The sequence below is a fragment of the Hemitrygon akajei genome, chromosome 5 (genome assembly GCF_048418815.1).
Source record: "Hemitrygon akajei chromosome 5, sHemAka1.3, whole genome shotgun sequence".
Taxonomy (NCBI): Eukaryota; Metazoa; Chordata; class Chondrichthyes; order Myliobatiformes; family Dasyatidae; genus Hemitrygon; species Hemitrygon akajei.
Window position 1 is genome coordinate 151702435 of NC_133128.1, and position 22267 is coordinate 151724701.

The following is a 22267-nucleotide window of genomic DNA, read 5'->3' on the forward strand; positions in this document are numbered from 1 at the left end:
TAGGGAACTGGTGTGGAACTGATGGGCCGAATGGCTTTCATTTTCCAACTTGCTCTTGTAATGAGCAAGTCAAACTTTGGAAATGTCAAGTGTCATTTGATATTGAAAATTGGTATATCACTGAAAAAGCCCAATAGTGTTACATTTGTTTCCACTTTGCTCTTATAATGGATTTTCTTCCAGAAGGATTTAAAGTTTCTTTCAAGTGAATTCTATAAAATAGATAAAATAAACCATTAAACCTTGTGTTACATTATATTTACTGGGCCGGTTATCTTCCTTGCTGCAACAATTTCCTGTGTCAGCAACTCAGAATCCCAAAAGCTCCAAGCAACATTCAGTCATCTCCTATGCTTTTCAATAATGTTCTACAGCTAAAAACGTAAATGTCTGTCTTGAAAGATATCACAACCACAATTTCAATCCCTCTAAATGTAAATAGTCATAAGCACATAAGAAAGCGGATCAGAAATAATATTTGGTCTTAAATATTGATCTTTAATCCTGAGACAATGGCTGCTAATGCAAGTGCAATGGCACTTGCAGATACAAAACGTTCTTCCCAGGAATCAACCTTATAAACCTCCTCTTTAAGATAAGCATTAAAATAAGGTGACTAGACTGTTAGCAGTTCTCCACATGCGACCTCACCTTGAATAGCTCAAGCAAGACTTATTCCTTATTTCAATAAAGGCCACCATTCCATTTGCCTTCTTTTTTCTGTGTTTACCCTTGGGAAAAACTTGCTTATTCACCAAAACTCATAATCCCTAAAGCCTAACTCTCTAATATTTGACCCTCCATTCATTAAGATGTATTTACATTTGAAGAATAAATTTAGACATCTTTGGTGCTCTTATTAAGACTACTACTTATCACTTATAAAATCATTATTACTCCCTGCTTTATATACAAGGATTACGAGATAGTGAATAGCTTGCTCAACACCACAGTCAGGACTGCATTAAGTACTATTTAGCTTTGTCATTATCTTCAACTCTGATCAGCAGTGGCACTTCCCTGAAAAGCAAAGATAGCATACATAGTTTCCTAATGCAAACCATTTTGAAAGCTTCTCTCCCTAATTCCTCATCCTTCTAACAAGACTGAGTGGGAGCTCGTGGACTTCCTTGTCGGTAAGGTACAAAGATGGAATCAAACCGAACTATTGCCTTAACTCTACACTGAAAATAGCAGAAAGAAAAATGTTACCTGTACAACTCTGAGAAGTGTAGTTTGGCACCATATAATCTGCTTATTTAAAGATTCAGCTTTACGAGATCTAATTTGAAAATGTAGGTTAATTTGTGCTAGTTTTTCCAAGCTGAATGTAAGAGATTTAGAACATATATTCTGAACTCCTCTGCATAGTCATTAGAATTTATTTATCATATGAGCTTTAAAACAATGGGAAAAGAGACCAGTTTTAATCCCTGGTGTCCAGTGAATATGATTTATCCAGTTCATTACTCTTCTTTGAAAGAAGTATTGTTGTAGTGTTATCCACCATTGTATTATTTCCTATTATGTCCATCTGTCAGCTTGATTAAAAGTTGGCTTATCAGTTTATATGTTTCTGTAGTTAGAGATTCCCAACACCAACTCATGGGTTTTAATCCAATTTTACTTGCAAATCATTCAAAGCAGCATAGGAAGGAAAATAAAGAGAAACCGAAATAACCAAACAAACATGTTTAAAGAAAACAGTCTCAACACAACAAATCGCACTGCTGTCAGATTATGTGGGCTATTATTTTAGTCTAAATGGCAACGGTATGAAAATTTGTTTAAATGCCATCAGCTCATGAGTGTAATTGTTTGTGATGGGGCAGCGTGATGATCATTAACATGCTACTTTCTCAGTGAAGGTAGTATGGAGTGCAAGGCTCAGAGAAGATGGCGCAGCACGACCACTTGTGCAAAGTGGTCCACAATATTCATTTTTGGAGCCATTCAAAGGTTCCTGCACCATAGAAAATTCCTTATAAATATGCAACTCCCCAGAGACTTCTGGGTCCCTATGCTACTGGTATTCGCAGGGCTTGTTTGGGGATACATTTTAATTTGAGATCAAGTTCTTACCAAGCATGAAGAGGATCTCCACGAAGATGTCACTCACACTGGGTGGGTTCCTTGAAGCAGCAGGGTGATCATCTCTGCCGACGCTGAAGCAGACGTTGTACGGAACAGTCACCGCAACGTAAAACGTTGCCAAGAGGATCAGCCAGTCCCATCCGGCTTTGAAAGTGCCATAATGGAGCAGAATAAACCTGGATTTCTGAATGGCTGCAACTTTATATTCTGGGAGTGCTGGCTTTTCTCCAAATACATTCTGTTTAGAACAAAGAAAAGAAAAAAAATTGCTTTATGTACTGTTACAACTGCCTCCAAGATAATTTCCAAACATTCAAAATGCAGTAATTATACTGAAACTTAATTGGAATGGGAAGATCCCAATTGTGCACCAATCACAGATAGGCAAAACAAGGCTCTAACTAGGCTTGGGCCTACTCCGGCTGCGGATCTGGAACTTGGTCTGATTCGGGATACTATTGGCTTGCTTCTATTGTTTGGACAACTTGTTTTTTTTTCTTTTTCTCTCTCTCTTTCTCTGCACAGTGGTTTTTGGTCATTTTCTAAAAAATTGGGTAATTAGAGTTTCTTGCTTTGCGATTGCCTGTAAGCAGACAAATTTCAAGGTGTATAGTTTAAACATTCCTTGACAATAAATGTGTTTGGCTTTGAAATGGTTAACAGGTAGGAGGTAGAAAATAGGGGCACGTGGAATAATCTTTGTAGGACACAATTTGCCAATGCTGTTACATGAGGACTGGTTTTTTGCCACAGATATTTAAACATTTATCAATGAAGGAAAAGAGCTTTGTATATCCAAATTTGTGGATGACTCTAAATAATGAGGCACTGTAAATCCTGAAGATGGGACCAGTGCATTGTAAAGATAATACAAGGAGAGATTAAGTGAGCGGTCCAAATGATAGCAGAGACAAATTAATTTTCTGTTTAACACTGGTGAACTAGGAACCATGTTCAAGTAAAATAATTTGCATTTCTTTTTATGCAACTCACTGAAATTAAACATGTAGGACAATTGAATGTGTTTTCCTGTGCTATCAATATTACAGAAATGATAGGTGAGTGTGACTTTGCATTAATAAGGTGATTTAGGAATGAAAAGGTGTCACGCTGATGGTGATAGGGTTCTTGCATTTTGCAGGGCAAATAATTTCCCATTCAGTGTAGTTGTTGAAATGTTACAAATTAATTTTAACTCAGGAATATCAAAACTCTTTGAGATTTATAAAGATAGCACAAACAACCACAGGCCTTAAGAAACAATATGCATGCAACTCAATTACAGAATACAACTTCACAGTATATTTTGCAGCAAAATGAAGTGCTGATAGATTGACTTGTCTGCAGACTTGCAGATGAGCACATTCAGTTAGATCTCTTCCACATGCAGGATTCCACCTTTGACAGGGCATGCAAAGTCATTGCTGCTATGCCTGAATAACATATATTTTTCTGTGAACACTGTATGTACATATTTCAGCAAACAGTTTGCAAGCCTGAAGATAAGGTCATCACAATTGAATCACGTGGATGCAGAAAGACAGCTTTGGTGGGAAACCCTTCCACTGTCATCAGGACAATTGTTCAGCCCAACTGCATCCTTTATAGACAATTTATTGTTTTAATTGTAAAACAGGATACCTAGCATCAGCCGGAAAAGCCAGGACAGCATAATAACTATAGGAGGTGACAGTCTACAGGTGTCAGAACAATAAGACAGTAAACCTCATTAATAATCATAAAAATGTACGCTAAGGAGTCACTGAAGAAATCGTAATTGCAATTCTGTTAATAGGTAGTGACATGAAGTGGTTTGCAGACAACTATGATAGCAACAGGACAAAATATTGAAGCAAACACAGGCACTGGTGTAGGACACATTTACAGAAGTTCAGCAAGAATGGATTAATCAGCAATGGCGTGGTAATGTGTATGCATCAGGTGAAGCCCTAGCGATATAGGGACAGATTGTGTGACAGCTCTCCACAATGATCCAGAAGTTGAACTACCATGAACTGTTGGTAATTCCACCCACCTTATCTGCCCTTCAGGCAAAGTCTGCCTGAAGGAACACAAGCTTGACAAAGTGTCAAACTTAACACAGTATCCCCTGGCTCTTGATGTGGAATGAGCACTTGTTATTACAGCTTGGAGAGAAATTTAAATTTGGCAAAATGCAAATGCAGCTGCAATTTGTTCACGATGTGAACAAGAAGTATGTAGATGAGATAATGAAACTGGAATGTCATGAGCACTGGTGAAAAGGGACATACTGGTGATGCCCATTATGGTGGTCTGCATTTCATACAAAACTGCTTATTATGGCAGCAATGCCAAAGTGACAAGATTAGTTGTAGATGGTGAACCAGTCTGGCATGTGGGGTTTTCAGATGGTACAGCATAGCAATAGGCCCTTTGGCCAACAACGTTGTGCTGAAATAATTAAACTAGTAATTAAATGCCTAACTAAACTAATTGTTCTGTCTCCACAATATACATATTGCTCTATTGTCTGCAAATTCATGCACTTATCATTCAAATCTGCCTTTACTACCTCCCCTGGTAGTACAATTCAGACATCCACCACTCTGTGTAAAAAAAAAACTGGCTCTTTGACCTTACCCCTCACATCTTAAATGCAGCATCTCTAGTATTCAACATTTCAAAAATACAATCATGAAAGACCAATTCCTTGCATTTGTCCTTATTTTTGTAATCAAGTCAAAATTCTGATTGCAACATTAACGGGGTGGCGGGGGTGGGGGGGGGGGGTGGAGAAAGGCAAGAGCGGATTTGCGGAATAAGGCAGTTGATGACAATTTTGCAGGTGCAGCTGCAGAAATTACAAAGCCACTTAGGCAGATAACATTTCGAAACAAGTGCATGAAAATATTGTGTCAAGTTGGAACAACACACATACAGCCAGAATGATGACATTTGACCTCTTCACTAGAGAACACCAGCAATACATCAAATGAGGGTATCACAAAGCCATTCCCAACATCAAATCTTAGGAATGCTGTATGTTAAAAATCTGGATACTAAGGCTGTGACTTTATTTACTGATCTGGAATGGATCAAAGTTCAAAGTAAATTTAGTACATATACACCACCACTTACAAACCCGAGATTCGTTTTCTTCTGGGCATGCTCAGAAAATCCAAGAAACACAATAGAATCAATGAACCACCCAACAGGACAGACATATAACCAATGCGCAAAAGACAACAAATTGTTCAAATACAAAGGAAAACAAATAATAATTATCAAGAACTTGAGATGAAGAATCCGTGAAAGTGGGTCCAGAAGTTGTGGGAACAGTTCAGTGATGGGGCAAGTGGAAGTTAGGGAAGTTATCCCCACTGGTTCAACAACCTGATGGTTGAGGAGTAGTAACTATTCTTGAACCTGTTGGTGTGAGTCCTGAGACTGCAGTCTCTTCTTCCTGATGGCTGCAGTGATATGACAGTGTGGTCAAGGTAGTGGTGTCCTTGATGATTGACGCTACTTTCCTGCAATAGTGCTCCTTGTTGATGTGCTCAATGGTGGGGAGAGTTCTACCTGTGATGGACTGGGCTGTATCCAAAACTTTTGTTAGATTTTCCATTTTAGTCCATGATAAAACCAGTTTAATATACTGCACTCTCCACCATACATCTATAAAAGTTTGTCAAAGTTTTATATGTCATGCCGAATTTTCACAGTGTGTGCTGGCAATATCAGAACCCAAGTATGGAGGAAAGACAGACTCCGATGTAGAGACAGCAACAGGAGTTATGGTGCACCTGTGCTGATGGTGTTTGTGGAGGAGATGTTATTGCCAATCCAAATGGACTGGGGTCTGCAAGTGAGGACATCGAGGATCCAGTTGCACAAGGAGGTATTGAGGCCAAGGTTTTGAAGCTTATGGATTACTTTTGAAGATATAATGGTATTGAATGCTGAACTGTAGTCAATAAAGAGTTTCTTGTATGCATCTTTACTGTACAGCTGTTCCAGGGTTTGAGTGAAAAGCCAAAGAAATGGCAACTGCTGTGGACCTATTGTGCCAGGCAGCAAATTGGAGGGATCCAATTGAATTGAATTGACTTTATTATTTACATCCTTCATATATATGAAGAGTAAAAATCTTTACGTTACGTCTCCATCTAAATGTGCAATGTGCAATTTATAGTAATTTGTAATAAATAGTACTGTACAACAGGACAGTCAATATAACATAGAAATACAGTTGTGTCAGCATGAGTTAATCAGTCTGAGGGCCTGGTGGAAGAAGCTGTCCCAGAGCCTTTTGGCCCTGGCTTTTATGCTGTGGTACCATTTCCTGGATGGTAGCAGCTGGAACAGTTTGTGGTTGGGGTAACTCAAGTCCCCAGTGATCCTTTGAGTCCTTTTTACACACCTGTCTTTGTAAGTGTCCTGAATAGTGGGAAGTTCACATCTACAGGTGCTCTGGGCTGTCGGCACCACTCTCTGCAGAGTCCTGCGATTAAGGGAGATACAGCTCTCATACCAGGCAGTGATGCAGCCAGTCAGGATGTTCTCAATTGTACCCCTATGGAAAGTTCTTAGGATTTGGGAACCCATGCCAAACTTCTTCAACCATCTGCGGTGAAAGGCGCTGTTGTGCTTTTTTCACCACACAGCCAGTATGTACAGACCATGTGAGATCCTTGGTGATGTTTATGCCAAGGAACTTAAAGCTGTTTACCCTCTCAACCCCAGATCCATTGATGTCAATAGGGGTTAGCCCGTCTCCATTCCTCCTGTAGTCCACAACCAGCTCCTTTGTTTTTGCAACATTGAGGGAGGAGGTTGTTTTCTTGACACCACTGTGTCAAGGTGATGACTTCTTCTCTGTAGGCTGCCTCGTTATTAACTGAGATTAGGCCAATCAGTACAGTGTCGTCGGCAAATTTAATTAGCAGATTGGAGCTGTGGGTGGTGACACAGTCATGGGAAAACAGAGAGTAAAGGAGGGGACTCAGTATACAGACCTGAGGGACACTTGTGTTGAGGGTCAGAGGGGCAGAGGTGAGGGAGTCCACTCTTACCACCTGCTGGTGATCTGACAGGAAGTCCAGGATTCAACTGCACAAGGCAGGAGGAAGGTTGAGGTCTCTGAGCTTCTTGCCGAGCCTGGAGGGAATTGAATGCTGAACTGTAGTCCAAGAATGGATTTCTCACATTACATCCCTCTTCTCCAGATGTGTAAGGACGGTGTGTAGAGCTGTGACTATTGCGTCATCTGTCGATTGGTTGCATCGGTAGGTGAATTGCAGTGTTGGTTGTAGCATGCTGCACATGTAGCCCTTGACCAGCCTCTCAAAGCACTTGCTTAATAATGAGGTGAGTCGACAGGATGCCAGTCGTTCAGACATGTTACCTTGGTCTTTTTGGGTACAGGAATAATGGTGGATGTTTCGAAGCAGGAGGGCACTCTATACTGGGAGAGGGAGAGTACACACTCTGAGTACCCGCCCTGGGATGCCGTCTGGTCCCGCGGCCTTGCGACTGTCCACCCGTTGGAAACACCTGCGTACTTTGGCCTCAGAGATGACCAAGCTGTAGGTCTCCTCAGGGGCTCAGTGTTGGCAACAGTGAATCGAGAGTAAAAAAGATTTAGCTCATCTGGGAGAGAGGCAGTGATGCTGCTTTCTTGTGACAGGACTTTACCCATGATAGACTGTGCCATATACAGCTTTTTGTAGGATTTTCCAATCTGCATCACACATCTATACAAGTTTGTCAGAGTTTTAGATGTAATGCTGAATATTTGCAAACTTCTAAGGAAGTAGAGGTGTAGTTGTTGTTTCTTCATAATGGCAATTATGTGCTGGGCCCAGGACAGATCCTCTGAAATGATAACACTGAGGAATTTAAAGTTACTGATCCTTTTCACCACTGATCCCTTGATGAGGACTGGCTCATGGACCTCTGATTTCCTCCTTGTGAAGTCAACAATCAGCTCTTTGGTCTTGCTGACGTTCAGGGCGAGCTTGTTGTGGTACCACTCAGCCAGATTTTCAATCTCTCTCCTATATACTAATTTGTCACCACCTTTGATGTGGCGTTCACCAGTGGTGTCATCAGCAAACGTAAATATGGCATTTGAGCTGTGTTTAGCCTCACAGTCATACCTGTAAAGTGAGTAGAGCAGGGGACTAAGCATGGAGGTTGTGGAGAATTGTGAGGATTGTCCTCGCAACCTATGGACTCACTTTTAAGGACTCTTCATCTCATGTTTTTGCTAATTATTGCTTATTTATTTATTCTTTTGTATTTGCACAGTTTGTTGTCTTTTCTATATTGCTTGTTTTTCTGTCCTGTGGTCTTTCATTGATCCTATTGTGTTTCTTGGATTTATTGTGTATGCCTTCAAGAAAACAAATCTCAGGGTTGTATTCACGTACTTAGATAATAAATTTACTTCGGACTTTTGAACAAGGCTTGAGTCTCAGCCAAGCATAGACATCTGGGTGGGATCTAGGAAAAACTTTAGAGGTGCATGGAATCAAGAATTACTCAGTAAAAGAGAATGGGAAGGTCCATTTAATCACCAACTACCTGCTCATGATTCCCAACATATAAAAGCTGCTAATAAATTAAACTGTGGGATTTACCAAAAGAGATTAACACAAGGGAACTGTTTGTCTTGACACTAGTGAAGCCTGCCATGGATGATTTCCATTTCTCAGTGTTTGGAGGAGATAGGAGACTTACACGAGGCACACAGAAGGATGGATGTGAGGAAGGTTCTAAAGCAGTGGCTCCCAATCTGAGGTCCACAGACCTGTTGGTTAATGGCATTGGTCCTTGGCATAAAAAAGGTTGGGAACCTCTGTTCTAAACGGATAGGTGAAATGTTTTTGGAATGTGCACCCTGTAAATATGTGCGTATACCGGTTTGAATGTAACTGGTGCATTTCTCTACTCTGTAACTCTATAACCAAAGGTACATATGCTTTATTTGTGCAAGTAAAATCTGCTTAAAAATCATGAAGATTAGTTTTTGCCATTTAAAGAAACTGTTCATCAACTTCAAAAGATGAATTGCAAAGCTCTTTGCCCTATTTTATCGGTCCCTCCAAAGTGGGTGCACATCTCCAATGTATCTAAAATAACTGCTAGAGAGTAGACAAATCCCAGCTCCATTCCAGATCTCCAGTTGTCAGAAACATCTTCACATGTGTATCCGTCCCTTGTTACTCAACCCTGATGCAATAGCTGAGAAAACTTTGTTCTTGATTCGCCAGGGCATCAAAGGATATGAGGTGAAAGCAGAGGAGTGGGGATGACTGGATGAAGTGGATCAGTCCATGATTGAATGGCAGAGCAGACTTGATGGGCCAAATGGCCTATTTCTGCACCTAAATCTTATGGTCTTATAAAACATGGTAGAACAGAATCCTAAGAGGTATAAATAGTAATGTGGATAACTGAGTTAAACCTTCTTGATAAGGACATTTGGGAAATAACAGAAAAGTCATATGTGATAAATAGCACATCACGAGCATGCTATTTGCCCAACCAGCCCCTCTTCCACATAAGGCTTCTCTGGTCTTTCTTCAGGTAACTTCAGATAAGCTTCTGATCTCCATTTCTTCATGTACTTGTCCAGTCTCCCCATAAATACACTGACGTTACTTGCCCAAGGTACTTCAACAGGACTTCCCAAATTTCCTGGATCCTGGACCCTTCTTGTTTTGTTGGGAACTCCAGTGATTTTCATCTGACTGTGGGGTTAGGGGAGACAAACACTGAAAAGGCTTTCTGAGTCTGAGAGCAAGGAACTGTTTGGCTGATTTAAGCGTGGGACCAGTTTGAAGAGGACAGAGTGTCAGTGTCAAAGGCTGGTGTTCAGCTCACTGCTTGCACGGTTTACTCGTCTCTGCAGCACACAACTAATGGGCTCCTGGATCGGTTGTGACTGGCTTTATAATTGTGGACTCCCTTTCATGAACATTATTTGCTTCCTTTATTGTTCGTATGACTTTTTTTTTGACATATGGGTGCTTGATGGAGTTCTATTTTTAATGGGTTCTATCGGATTTCTTTGTTTTGTGGCTGCATGTAATCTCAAGGTTGCATATAGTATGCACACTTTGATAATAAATGTACTTTGAACTTTGAAAAAGGAATTCCTTGGGATGGTGCTCCCATGACAAATAAATTGAGATCATTTACATTTTTCCTTTTCATTTGTCAAAACCTTTACTCATCAAGAGCAAAAACAGTATTCGCAACACTTCAAAAACTAAGTTCTTGATTCTCCCTCCAACGCACAATATACAAATGTTGTCTTTACATCATATAGCATTGATTTTGAAATTGGTGAAATGTTGTTTCTCTGCTTGAAACAAGTTAGTGCTGAGTTAAAAATAGTACCAGCTGAAAAGCGAAGGGGAAAGTAAACAGTACCATTATGCAAACTGCAACCGCCATACTCGTAATATACATTAGCAGAGCGGGAGGCAAAATGGTCATGCTATTCAAACATTTAAGGAGTAGGTGGATGGGTGAGGAGAGGTGTGGGAGGGGCAGGAAAATGGGAGCATGTTAGGAATAGGGATGGTGAGGGAAACGGAGAGGATGGGACTGTGATTAGAGGGGACATGGAGAGCAATGGAGGATGCGGTGTTGTCAGGGGATGGGAAGGAAGGGTATATTGAGGGTACATGGGGGAGATACATGATAAGGTGAGGGTACAGATGAGGCTGGGAACTGGAAAAATGAGGCAGTGCAGAGGATGGTGATGAAGATCAGAAGGAGAAAGTTAGGCAATGGGCACAGGTATGTAATGGTGAGGAGGAGAGGAGGTAAGGGGAATTGATTGAGAGGGGAGGTAATGCAGAGAAAAAGTACACTATAATTAGAAACTCTAGAGATTTTGCAGATGCAGGAAAGCTTGAGCAACACACACAAAATTTGTGAGGAACTCATCAGGTCAGGCAGCATCTATGGAGAGAAAAGAACAGTCCACGTCTTGGGCCAAACACTTCATCGGGACTAGAAGGGAAGAGGGCAGAAGCCAGAATATGAAGTGGGGGGGAGGAGGAGGAGTACAAGCTGGCAGGTGACAGGTGAGTCCAAGTGAGAGGGAAGGTGAATAGATGGGTGGGGGAGGGAGATGATTTGAGAAGATGGGAGGCAATAGGTGGAAGAGGTAAAGAGCTGCAGTAGCAATCTGATAGGAGAGGAAAATGGTCCATCAAATAAAGGGAAGGAGATGGGCAACCAGAGGGAGGTGATGGGCAGGACAGAAGGGTGGATGAGGGGAAGAGAGGAGGTGAGAGGGCCATCTGAATGAAGGAGAACAACAGGAAGTGTAGATAAAACAGGGGAGTGGTTACTGGTAATTAGTAAATTAATGCTCATGCCATCAGGTTGGAGATGTGAGATGTTGCTCTTTCAACCTACATTTGGCCTCAGTGATGGTTGAAGAGGCTGTTGACAGACACGTTGGGTAGGAATGGGAAGTTGAATTGAAATGGGTCACCATCACGACATCCTGGCTGTTGTGACAGGCAGAGTGAGGGAACCGCTCGAAGAAGTGGTTCCTTAATGTGTGTCTTTTCTCACCAACACAGAGGAGGCATTGGATGCAATAAATGACCCAATAAGACTCACAGATGAAGTGTCGCCTCACCTGGAAGGACTGTTTGAGGACTTGAATGGTGGTGAGATAAGAGGTGTGGGTTCAAGTGTAGCATTTGTCACGACTGCAATGTTAAGCACCAGGAGGGAGATCTATGGGAAGGGATAAGTGGACTAGAGAGTCATGGAGAGAGTGATTCCTGTGGAAAGCTGGGGTGTGGCGGGGACAAGATAAGCCAAGTGGTGGGATCCATTTGAAGATGGTGGAATTCGGTTGAAGATGGTGGAAGTTGTGGAGAATGATGTGCTGAATATGGTGGTTCATGGGATGGTAGTTGAGGCCGATGGCGTGAAGGCAGACATACAGGAAATTGAGGAGATTTGGGTGAGAGTAGCATTGATTGTGGGGGAAGGGGATCCCTGTTTTCTGAAAAAGGAGGACATCTTGGATGTTCCAGGAAGGAAAGTCTCATCCTGAGAACAGATGTGGAGGAGGCAGATGAACTGAGAGAAGGGAATGACATTTTTACAAGTGACAGGATGGGAAGAGGTACAGTCAAGATAACTGTGAGAGTCAGTGTGTTCATAAAAGACATTAGTAGGCAATCTGTCTCCAGAGATGGAGTCAGAAGGATCTAGAAATGGGAGCGAGGTATCAGAGATGGATTAACTAAATAGGCTGGAGGCAAAGCTGATGAAATTGATGAGCTCACTGCGTGTGCAGGAAGCAGCACCAATGCAGTCGTCCATGTGCAGGAAGGATGGGAGCGTGTACTTACCATATTGGCAACTTCATTTTAGGAAGATACTGTCCTAACTGGGATCTATATTACCATTTCTATAACAAGGTCAAAGCCTTTGAGTTTTCCTGCTCAGCAGCATATTATGGGAGCAGATCAAGGGCAGTTAGCAGTGGGTACTATATGCAGTCTTGAGAAGCAATAACAAAGTAACCTTTGAGAACCTACACAAATTACACAAATATACTATGATTATAGTAAGGCATATATTTCTGGTATTAGCATTGTACAGGATTTAACAAGACTTTCAATGGTGCAATGATACAGGATGCCTTTGCCATCATTTCATAAAGTCATAGGAACTTGTGACTCAGGAATACAACTTTTTATGAGGCATACATTTTGGGAAACATGGATGTGCCCGTCTTAATCTTTGAATACTAGATTCAGAAAATTATTGCATCTCCCATGCCTGCTGCTGGACATTGAAAATTATCTCCAAACCTATTGGATCTTATGCGACGTCATCCAGTTTGTATAGTCTTCCCTACCATGATGGGAATGTTTCTCATGGCTTCTGACTGAGGTTTGCTATCAGCTGCTCCTTCTTTGCTACTTCAATGTCAGAACTGATTCTGTTCAACCTTAGGGTTGTCCAACTCTATAACCCTTGACCCTCATCTGCATTCTTCCAGATTGTACTACTACCAGATTGCAATACTACCGATCAAAGGCTATCGAATGTTGTTAAATCTGTCTTTTATTCCAGGCCATATCCTTGAATTGTATTACATTGTATACATTCATTTTGTGTATTTGATCAATACACTCTATAACTGCTGTATTTCTGCATCCAACTTGATCTATCTTGGATGGATATTGTACCTTAAGGATGAAACAACTAGAAAAACAAAAGTAAACAGTAAAACCGATTATCGCAAGCTACAATTTTTAAAGATCGTTGAGATTTTAGGTCCTCTAAAATAGACTAGCAGTAACAGCCGGACTTCCACACTTAATAATCCCTTCCCTTTACTTACACATATTTCAATTTAAAAACAACCCTTGTCCTTAATCCCCCCCTGCAGACCTCTCATTGAACAGATTTAAATCAGGAAAAACAGGGAAAGCTATCAGCTGATTCAAGTGAAAAAGCGGTGACTTTTTCTTCCACGGGGTTATGATGCAGATTTCCATCTGTGCATCATAACAGTGTTTTTACTCACAAATTGGGAACTGAGGGATTGTTCTTGTCTGGACCGCTTGCCAAACTTTGAGTTCTCTTTTCCCTTATTTTGCAAGCATGCATTATTAAAGAGAAATGAAAAGAAAGCATGCATTTTACAGTTAAACCCAAAATATATAACATAAAGAATGGCAAAGTGAGGACATTTCAAACACCTAAGCTTCTTTTCATTATTGTAAATATAAATTTTTTAATTATTTATTTTCATGTAATAATTAATTCAAATACATATCAATCATGATCTAATCAAGCAGTGGATCAGAGTAATAGGGATGGAACCCCTTGTCTTGTTCCATTGTATTTATAATTATTTTTGCTATATAATACATAATGACACAACAATGACAGATTCTTAAAGCTCGTTGTTTGTTACCATACCTTGTGGCACCACTGAAATGGCTTAAACTACAAGAAATCACAATGAATGTAGCTTACCCTGCCTTAAAAGTAGTTAAATTAAAGTGAGCCACTGAGAAATAACAGATATCTGAAATGTCCAAAGAACCATTTGGTGCTTTGTAGAAAACTATGCGGCATATACATAACATATTATTTTACAACATTCCAATGGTGATTTTGCAGTGCTGCAGGCAGCATTAAATTATCACATCATTCTTATAATGCAGAACCTTTCTACGACAAATCAGTAACAGAAGTCAGCAACTGCAGTTGAATTATTTGAGCCAAAAAATACTTCTTGAGCCAAATCAATCCTACTCCTCCTGATATTCTGAAAGTTACAAATAATCCTGTTACATAGGGGTTGTGTTGTTTTCCAGAACTGCAAACTGTGAATTGTTCTGGTCAAGAAAAATAGAACACTGCATCCAAGTAAACCTGAAAACTCAGGAACAAGTACAGAGTTTCTGCACTTCTCAAATCACCAACACATCATTTTACCCACAAAAAGAATTGCAGAGAGATAAGAAACAGCAGCAGAATCTCCATTGGTCAGTGTATGATCCAGATGTGATGTCTGGTCAGTCAGGGATCCTACTTCTGGTTCACCACAGAATTAACACTGGTGGATTCTGAATAAGGACATGGTCTAGTTTGACTTGATTTCTTATACTTTGATTTACATTTACTAAATGGGCTTGTGCATTAATAATGACCATCGCGTATAAGAATGGGTGTGAGAATCACACAAAACACCTGCTATTTGTTATGTTGCTATAGGATTTAAAACATAGATTTTTATGAATCAATATTTCCCCTTTAGCGAGTATCACTACTTCCTATACTGTATTAACATTCTGTTTAAGAGCCAAATATCTTGTAATCAATTATCACAAGATCTACCCCCATTGAAGACTCACAGTGTGAGACTTCAAAACATCTCTTAAAACACGAGTGAGTCATAGCAAGGATCTTCTGCAGTGCAACTGAAATTGGGGTGAAATTTGAGCTCTGCGTGGCATTCCCATGTTGCATAGCTTTTATTAATTGCAGCTTTGTTACTAACACCCTGCAATCAGCTCCAGATATTCAGCTGTTCCCCATGAATGAGAGCAGGTGCAGATATACACTACTGCTTCCTCTCTCCAGCTAAATATAAACACAAGAGACCAGAAATCTCATGCCAAGCAGCTTATCTCTTTACAATGTTCGATTGGGAACAGAGCTAGATAGATTGGCAAATTCTGCAACAATTTATTGCACTAACCCTCCTCCTTTGTATTTTAATCTAAGTGAATATTAACCCATCGATTGCTGATAGGATGACCCCTGACTTGGTTCATACACCGTCACTGAAAAACACATAAATGAAGCCAGTCTAAAATAAGGACTACCATTATTATTAATATTACTGAGCTACAGTACTTGGGTGGAAAGGGTAGAGATACGTCTCTACCAAAGGAGGTATAAGGCGCTACTTCTCTCTGCTAGCCTGCAGGTCACCCTTGGGCAAAGTATAGCACTTCCTTAGCCCCCTCGCCCCCACTGACTAGAAGTCATGGTGCTGGATGGTCGTATGAGAAGCTGGTACGTAGCACAAGTCCTGGTTACGCGACCACTGACGCCAGGCAGCCAATCTCTGAAGACTATTGATAACGGCTGGGGATATCCGTCTTGTAAAGACAGCTCCCAGAAGAAGGCAATGGCAAACTATTCTGTAGAAACATTTGACAAGAACAATCATGGTGTACACCGTGATCGCCCACGTCTTACAACACGGCACATATTGGATGAAATCACAATTTCAGCTTAAAGAGAAATGTTGATCCATCTCTTTTGCATCCTTACTTTGATAAAGTATCGACTTGACTTTATTGTTGCTCATAATGGGCATTAAATAATCTCTCAAAAATGTTGTAGTATATTAAAACAAAGATGTTCTTTTTTCCTTGTGTCACAGTGGATTGCCACATGATATTCCCCAGGATAAAACAAATCCAGTCTGGTTGAATGGAAAGTGTTACCCCTGATGAAGAGATACCTCTTTCAAAACACTCCAAGGGAATAACTGGGTTCATCTAAAATAAGTTTTATTTATTACTATTATTGAGATGCGGCACACAATAGACGTTCTGGCTCTTCGAGCTGCATCTCCTGATTTAACCCTAGCCTAATCACAGGACAATTTACAATGACCAATTAACCTACTTACTGGTAGGTATTTGCTGTGTGGGAGGAAACTGGAGCTCCTGAAGAAAACGCACAAATTCCATCTGAAGGATGCACAGGCTCCTTACTGATAACATTGGAACTGAACTCTGAACTCTGACACTCCAAGCTCTGATAATTTTGCACTAACTGCTTCACTACTGTGGCAGTTCTGTTAGAGAATGCTCCACCATTTCTTCTCCAGCTGTGAAAATTGAATAATGGGATTTTACTTCCACATAATGCTCAGTATCTAATTTATGTCTTGGTTGCATTCTAAAGTGCCCTGGCATACAATTCCACGGTAAATACATGACCACAACCGAGTTCCGTTTAAAACAATACTAAACTGCAATACAAGTCGGGAAGAATGCAAGGATATGTTGGTGTGGAGCATGTTGAGAGATTATACCAGCATAGCAGGAGTTATTCTCTTGAAGTTAAACAACACAAAAAGGGGCAGAACAAAAGGAGGTTGGACACCACATCTGACCATATTGTTTCTTACTCGCTGCTTGATGATGGACAGAGGAACAACGTAGTAAGTGTTCCAGTGTTGATACCCCCCCCCTTCAGCACAAAAGGAAAATCATATGTCAAGCTTAATCAGGAGTAGCAAATGCCTGAAAGGAAATAAAAAACAATAGACATTTTGGCCATGTGATATTTTTGCTTCATCCCACTACAGAGAAGTTACCTTCCTGTGTCATGTGCTGATCACCAGAATAATAACCAAAGGAAAAAGACCTTTGTAGATATTACATTCTTTAGCTATGTTATTTTACATACATTATTTAACTTCAGCTTGCTCTTGTCCTGCTTCTGCAAGTGTCCTGACAGATGGTATAACACAGCTCGACTCCTTCTCCTGTTAGCATTGAAACCTGGTGGCCTTGTGTTTTTGTAGATTTCCAAATCATCTGCAAGTAATAAGAAATAGAGATTAATGGAAAATTATCGTAATATGGCAATACACAGAGAGGCTACTTTTTGTGTGAGAACGTTAGCACTAGATGTACCATGCAGAGTATTCTGACTGGCTATATCACCATTTGGTATGGGGGGTGGTGGGTACTATGCACAGGATTGAAGTAAGTTTTAGAAACTTGTGAAATTAGTCAGCTCCATCATGGGTACCACCTCTGTAGCATCCAAGATGTCTTCTAAAACAAGAGAAGAAATGGCTTCCATCATCAAGGACCTCCACGACCCAGGACATGGCCTCCTCTCATAGTTACCATTCGGAAGGAGGTCCAGAAGCCTGAAGGCACACACTCGCGAGTCAGGAACAGCTTCTTCCCCTCTGCCATCCAATTCCTAATTGGACATTGAACCCATGAACACTACCTCACTACCTTTCTTTAAATTTCTGTTTTTTGCACTACCCATCTTAATTTAACTATTTAACATACATACATATACTTACTGTAATTCATTTTTTTCTATATTTATCATGTATTGCATTGTCCTGCTGCCGCAAAATTAATACATTCTGTGACATAGTAAACCTGACTCTGATTCATTCGGAAGCTCAGGGACCAGCACCTAAGTGCCACCACAAAGAAAGGCCAACAGCCACTCCACATCCTTAGAAGTTTGCACAGATTCGGCAGGTCACCTAAAACTCAGACAAACCCCTATGGATGCACAGTGGAGAGTGTCCTGACTGATTGCATTATGGCCTGGTATAGAAACATCAAAGCCTACAAAAAGTGGTGGATGCAGCCTGATCCATCAGAGGAAAAGCCCTCCCCACCGCTGAGCACATCTACAAGGTATGCTGCATGAAAGGCAGCGTCCAACATCAAGAACCCCCGCCATCCAGGCCATGCTGCCGTTGGGAAAGAGGTACAAGAGTCTTAGGCCCCACACCACTAGATTCAGGAACCATTATTAATCATCAATCATTAGGCTCTTGAACCAACATGAATTCCCGGACCTGAACTCTAAATGCATTTTCAAGGACTCTTTCACTCACATTCTCAGTATTATTTATTTAATATTTTTTTTTTTGTGTTTACACAGTTTTGCTTTTCAACATTGGTTGTTTGTCAGTCCTTGTGTGTAGTTTTTCTTGATTCTGCTCTAGTTCTTTATTTTACTGTGAATACCTGCAAGAAAATGAATCTCAGTGGAGTATATGGTGACATATACATAGTTTGATAATAAATTTACTTTGAACTTACACACAATTCTACTTTGCAAGAAGCTGTCATTTAATAAAATTTTGAACAAATGAGGAAGTTACACCCCCCATTTTTAGCCAAACTTCAAATATTTTATGAAGCACAAATTAAAGTCTGGAAGCTGAACTTTAAAATAAAAGCTGAAATATTAAATCAATGATTAGAAACAATATTTTAAAGTTTCTTGTTTCATGTTTTCCAAAGGAACATCAATAGTCACCCAATGAAAACTCAAGCTTCAGGAATTAATACTGAGAAATCCATGTGATCATGTTGTGCAATTTTTTAGATCAGTGTTAGGTTCAGTGACACCAGATACTTCAATGAAAGTAGTAGATTCGAGGGAAAGAAGCATATTAAAGATAATATTAGAATTAATTATCAACTTAAAACATATTTAATTGTGCTCCCAGTATTTAGATCTGTCTTGATGTTTTTGTTTAAGTGTCTTTAAAATTAATAATCATTAATTTTTAAGAATTGTATTAACATTTGTGAATACAGAGACTTTCACAGTCTATCATATCAGCATATTAGCCTAGTCATTTCCATTTTATGATTAATCAGAATGTCACAATCAATCTGGAATACAATGGTTTGGTCATTAGTAATCCTATCATATGCTTTTGTAGCTAAAAATTTATTCCATTTTCCTTCATAGCAGATGAGTGAATAAATATTAAAATTCTAATGATCACGTCTGAACATTTTAAATAATTGAACAATTTAAGCAAATATCAGCTTCTGCTTCCTCAAACGGATCTTACCTATGCCGTGGTCGTTTACTGAATTAACTCACAATACTGTAATGAATTAGGAATGCGATCGGGAGAGTTGCAATTTTCAGGAGTTTAGTAATTGGTAAATCCCGCAGAGAGAGAGAGAGAGAGATATTGAATCCAATTTTAATCTAATACAACCTCTACTGGATCCAATGGAGGAGAAATATTGTGACAACTGTGACTAACAGGTGGAAAATGAAATTTAAATATACCCTATTCTGAAAAGTGGAATTGAAATCCTCTCTGCACCATCACAACCATTAACGTTGCACCTCTGGCAGAATGAGAGAGATTAAAACATGAAATGGACGTTTATTCAGAGAAAAAGTACAAGATGCTGGAAATAAATGGCAGGTCTTTTCATTTCAGGGCTGTGTGGTGCCAATAAGTCCATGCCCTCAAAGATACTGTGAACAAAAGACCATGCTCTCTATTCCCCACTATCCCTTTAATCTATATTCCAGATGACCACTTTTACAATGTATCCCCAGGACAACTCTGGTCTCACTTTATCAGAGATTTGCCTAAACATCTCTGCCCCATCTCTGCATCTTAATACTAACAATTTTTCCCCTTCCCAGTGCTAAGAGGGTGTCTCCAACTGAACAACAATGCAGTTTCTCTTTCAACAGAAACTGCCTAACTTGCCAAAAGTTCCCAAACTTTTTGTTCATATTCCTTTCTGTGATATCAGACTCCAACTGGAGTGTTTTTCCCTTTGATGCCCAATTGCCAAATTCCACTATTGGTCAAAAATTCCCTTGATGTCAAGGTCAGGCACTCTCCCTTCACTGCCAATGAAGCAAAGTCTTTGAATATTTGTAAAGCAGAGGCAGAGAGACATTTAATAAGCCAGGTGGCAAAATGTTACCATGAGTAGATGGAAGTGAGGTAGAACCTGATCAGTCATGATATTAAATGGTGGATTAGGTTTGTAGGGACAACTGGCCCATTCTTTTTCCTAGTTTCTAAGTATATGCCATTTTTCTTGCCTTAATACTAGAATGAATTTGCTCTGAGATATATTCCTCATAAGTGTTAATGTTCTGTTTGAAATTCATTGAACATTGATCTTCACAGACATATCTTAAATTAACCATTTATCAGTACATCTTCTGGGATCTTTTTCAGTTTTACCAAGTATTGTGTATATGCCTGTTGATGTCACAGTCAAGTTTTTAGTGTGAAGCTGTTATAGAAATAGTGGTCTGTTTGGCTAGTTTGGAAGAGGCAGCAAACTAAACTGCTATACTCTTAATACTTACATTGCAATTTGGCACAATACATGCAATTATTTCAGAAAACAAGATTCCAATGAAAGGCTATTTGCTTGAAACATTAACTCTGTTTCTCTATGGTCAAATGCTCATTGACATTTGAGTATTGTCAGTATTCTATGGACTAATTTCAGGTGTTTCAATTTATAATTTTTCTGCAATTTAGAAATTGTCATTGGCACTGTTCCCTTCTCTGTTTTATTATATCACGCAGTCCACCGTCAGTCCTGTATCTGATGTGTACACCATCCTGACAATCGCGGAAGGCATCATTCAGCATAGCAGAGAAGACCATGCTAAAGAGTGTAGGGGCGAGAATGCATCCTTGCTTCACACTGTTCGTCACTGGGAAGGCTTCTGACTTGTCACCATCATCCAAAACTTTCACCATCATGCCATCGTGGAACTGCTGAACAATTGTGAAGAACCTGCTAGGGCAGCCAAACTTCTCCATTATCTTCCATAAGCCATCTCTGCAGACCGTATCAAATGCCTTGGTCAGATCGACGAAGGTCATAAAGAGGTCGCTGTGCTGCTCTTGACATTTTTCCTGGAGTTGGCGTGCAGCAAATATCATGTCGACAGTTCCACGCTCTGCACGGAAGCCACACTGGCTTTCTGGGAGGAGACCTTGCTCAAGGTGTTGGAGAAGGCGATTAAGCAGGATGCGAGCCAAGATCTTCCCAGCTATGGACAGGAGGGAGATGCCTCGGTGATTGTCATAAGATTGGCGATTGCCTTTCCTCTTGTAGATGTGGACTATGCTGGCATCTTTCAACTATTGCGGGACCTTTCCTTCGTTCCACATAGACTGGAAGATCTCAGTCAGCTTCTGCATCATGAATGGTGCAGAAGCTCCGGCGTCTACAGGCTGTTACAAAGGTAAAGGAGACCGTCGTCAGAGACCTCTTATTCGCTGATGATTGCTCCCTCAACGCCAGCACAGAGCAGAAGATGCAGCGAGAAATGGACTGCCACTCATGAGACTGTGACAACTTCGGACTTACAATCAGCACCAAAAAGACCGAAGTTATGTACCAGCCCACACCCGGAAAGCCATACCAGGAACCACACATCACATTAAAGGGGCAGAAGCTACTGGCAGTCAACAGCTTTACTTATCTGGGCAGTATTCTTATCACGAGTGGTGAACATAGATGCAGAGATCAGCAACAGAATTGCCAAAGCCAGTGCCGCCTTTGGTAGACTCTGTGAGAATGTATGGGAGCGGAGAGGACTCAGCCTTACCACCAAGCTGAAGGTCTACCGAGCAGTGGTTCTCACCACCCTCCTCTATGCTAGCGAGACCTGGACTGTCTACAGCAGACACGCTAAACAGCTCAACCACTTCCACTTGAGCTGCCTCCGCAGACCTCTCCACGTACGATGGCAGGACAAAGTCCCAGACACGGAGGTCCTGGAGCGGGCTAGCACCCACAGCGTCTACACCCTCCTACAGAAAGCCCAAGCCAGATGAGCTGGCCATGTCGTCAGGATGTCTGACAGCCGACTACAAAAACAGCTGCTGTATGGAGAGCTGAGCCAGGACAAGCGCTCAGTTGGAGGGCAGAAGAAACGTTTCAAAGACTGCCTCAAAGTGTCCCTCAAAGACCTCAACATCAATCCCAGTAGCTGGGAATCGCTTGCTCTGGACCGCCCAACCTGGTGGAGCAGGACCACTAAAGGAGCGTATGCATCAGAAATCAGACGCACCACAGAAGCTCAGAGGAAATGCGTC

The 22267-nt window shown here is 40.7% G+C and overlaps 1 protein-coding gene across 3 annotated transcripts in view; it reads right to left on the reverse strand.

Moving 5' to 3' along the window:
- kcnh3 (potassium voltage-gated channel, subfamily H (eag-related), member 3) overlaps positions 1–22267 on the reverse strand; it is a 612109-nt gene that overhangs the window by 264858 nt on the left and 324984 nt on the right. For all 3 annotated transcript variants that reach the window (XM_073046887.1, XM_073046888.1, XM_073046886.1), the window contains 2 exons: positions 17074–17204; positions 2083–2332 (listed from right to left, as the gene is read on the reverse strand). In XM_073046887.1, coding sequence (XP_072902988.1) covers positions 2083–2332; positions 17074–17204 — 381 coding nt within the window. The remainder of the gene's footprint in view (positions 1–2082; positions 2333–17073; positions 17205–22267) is intronic.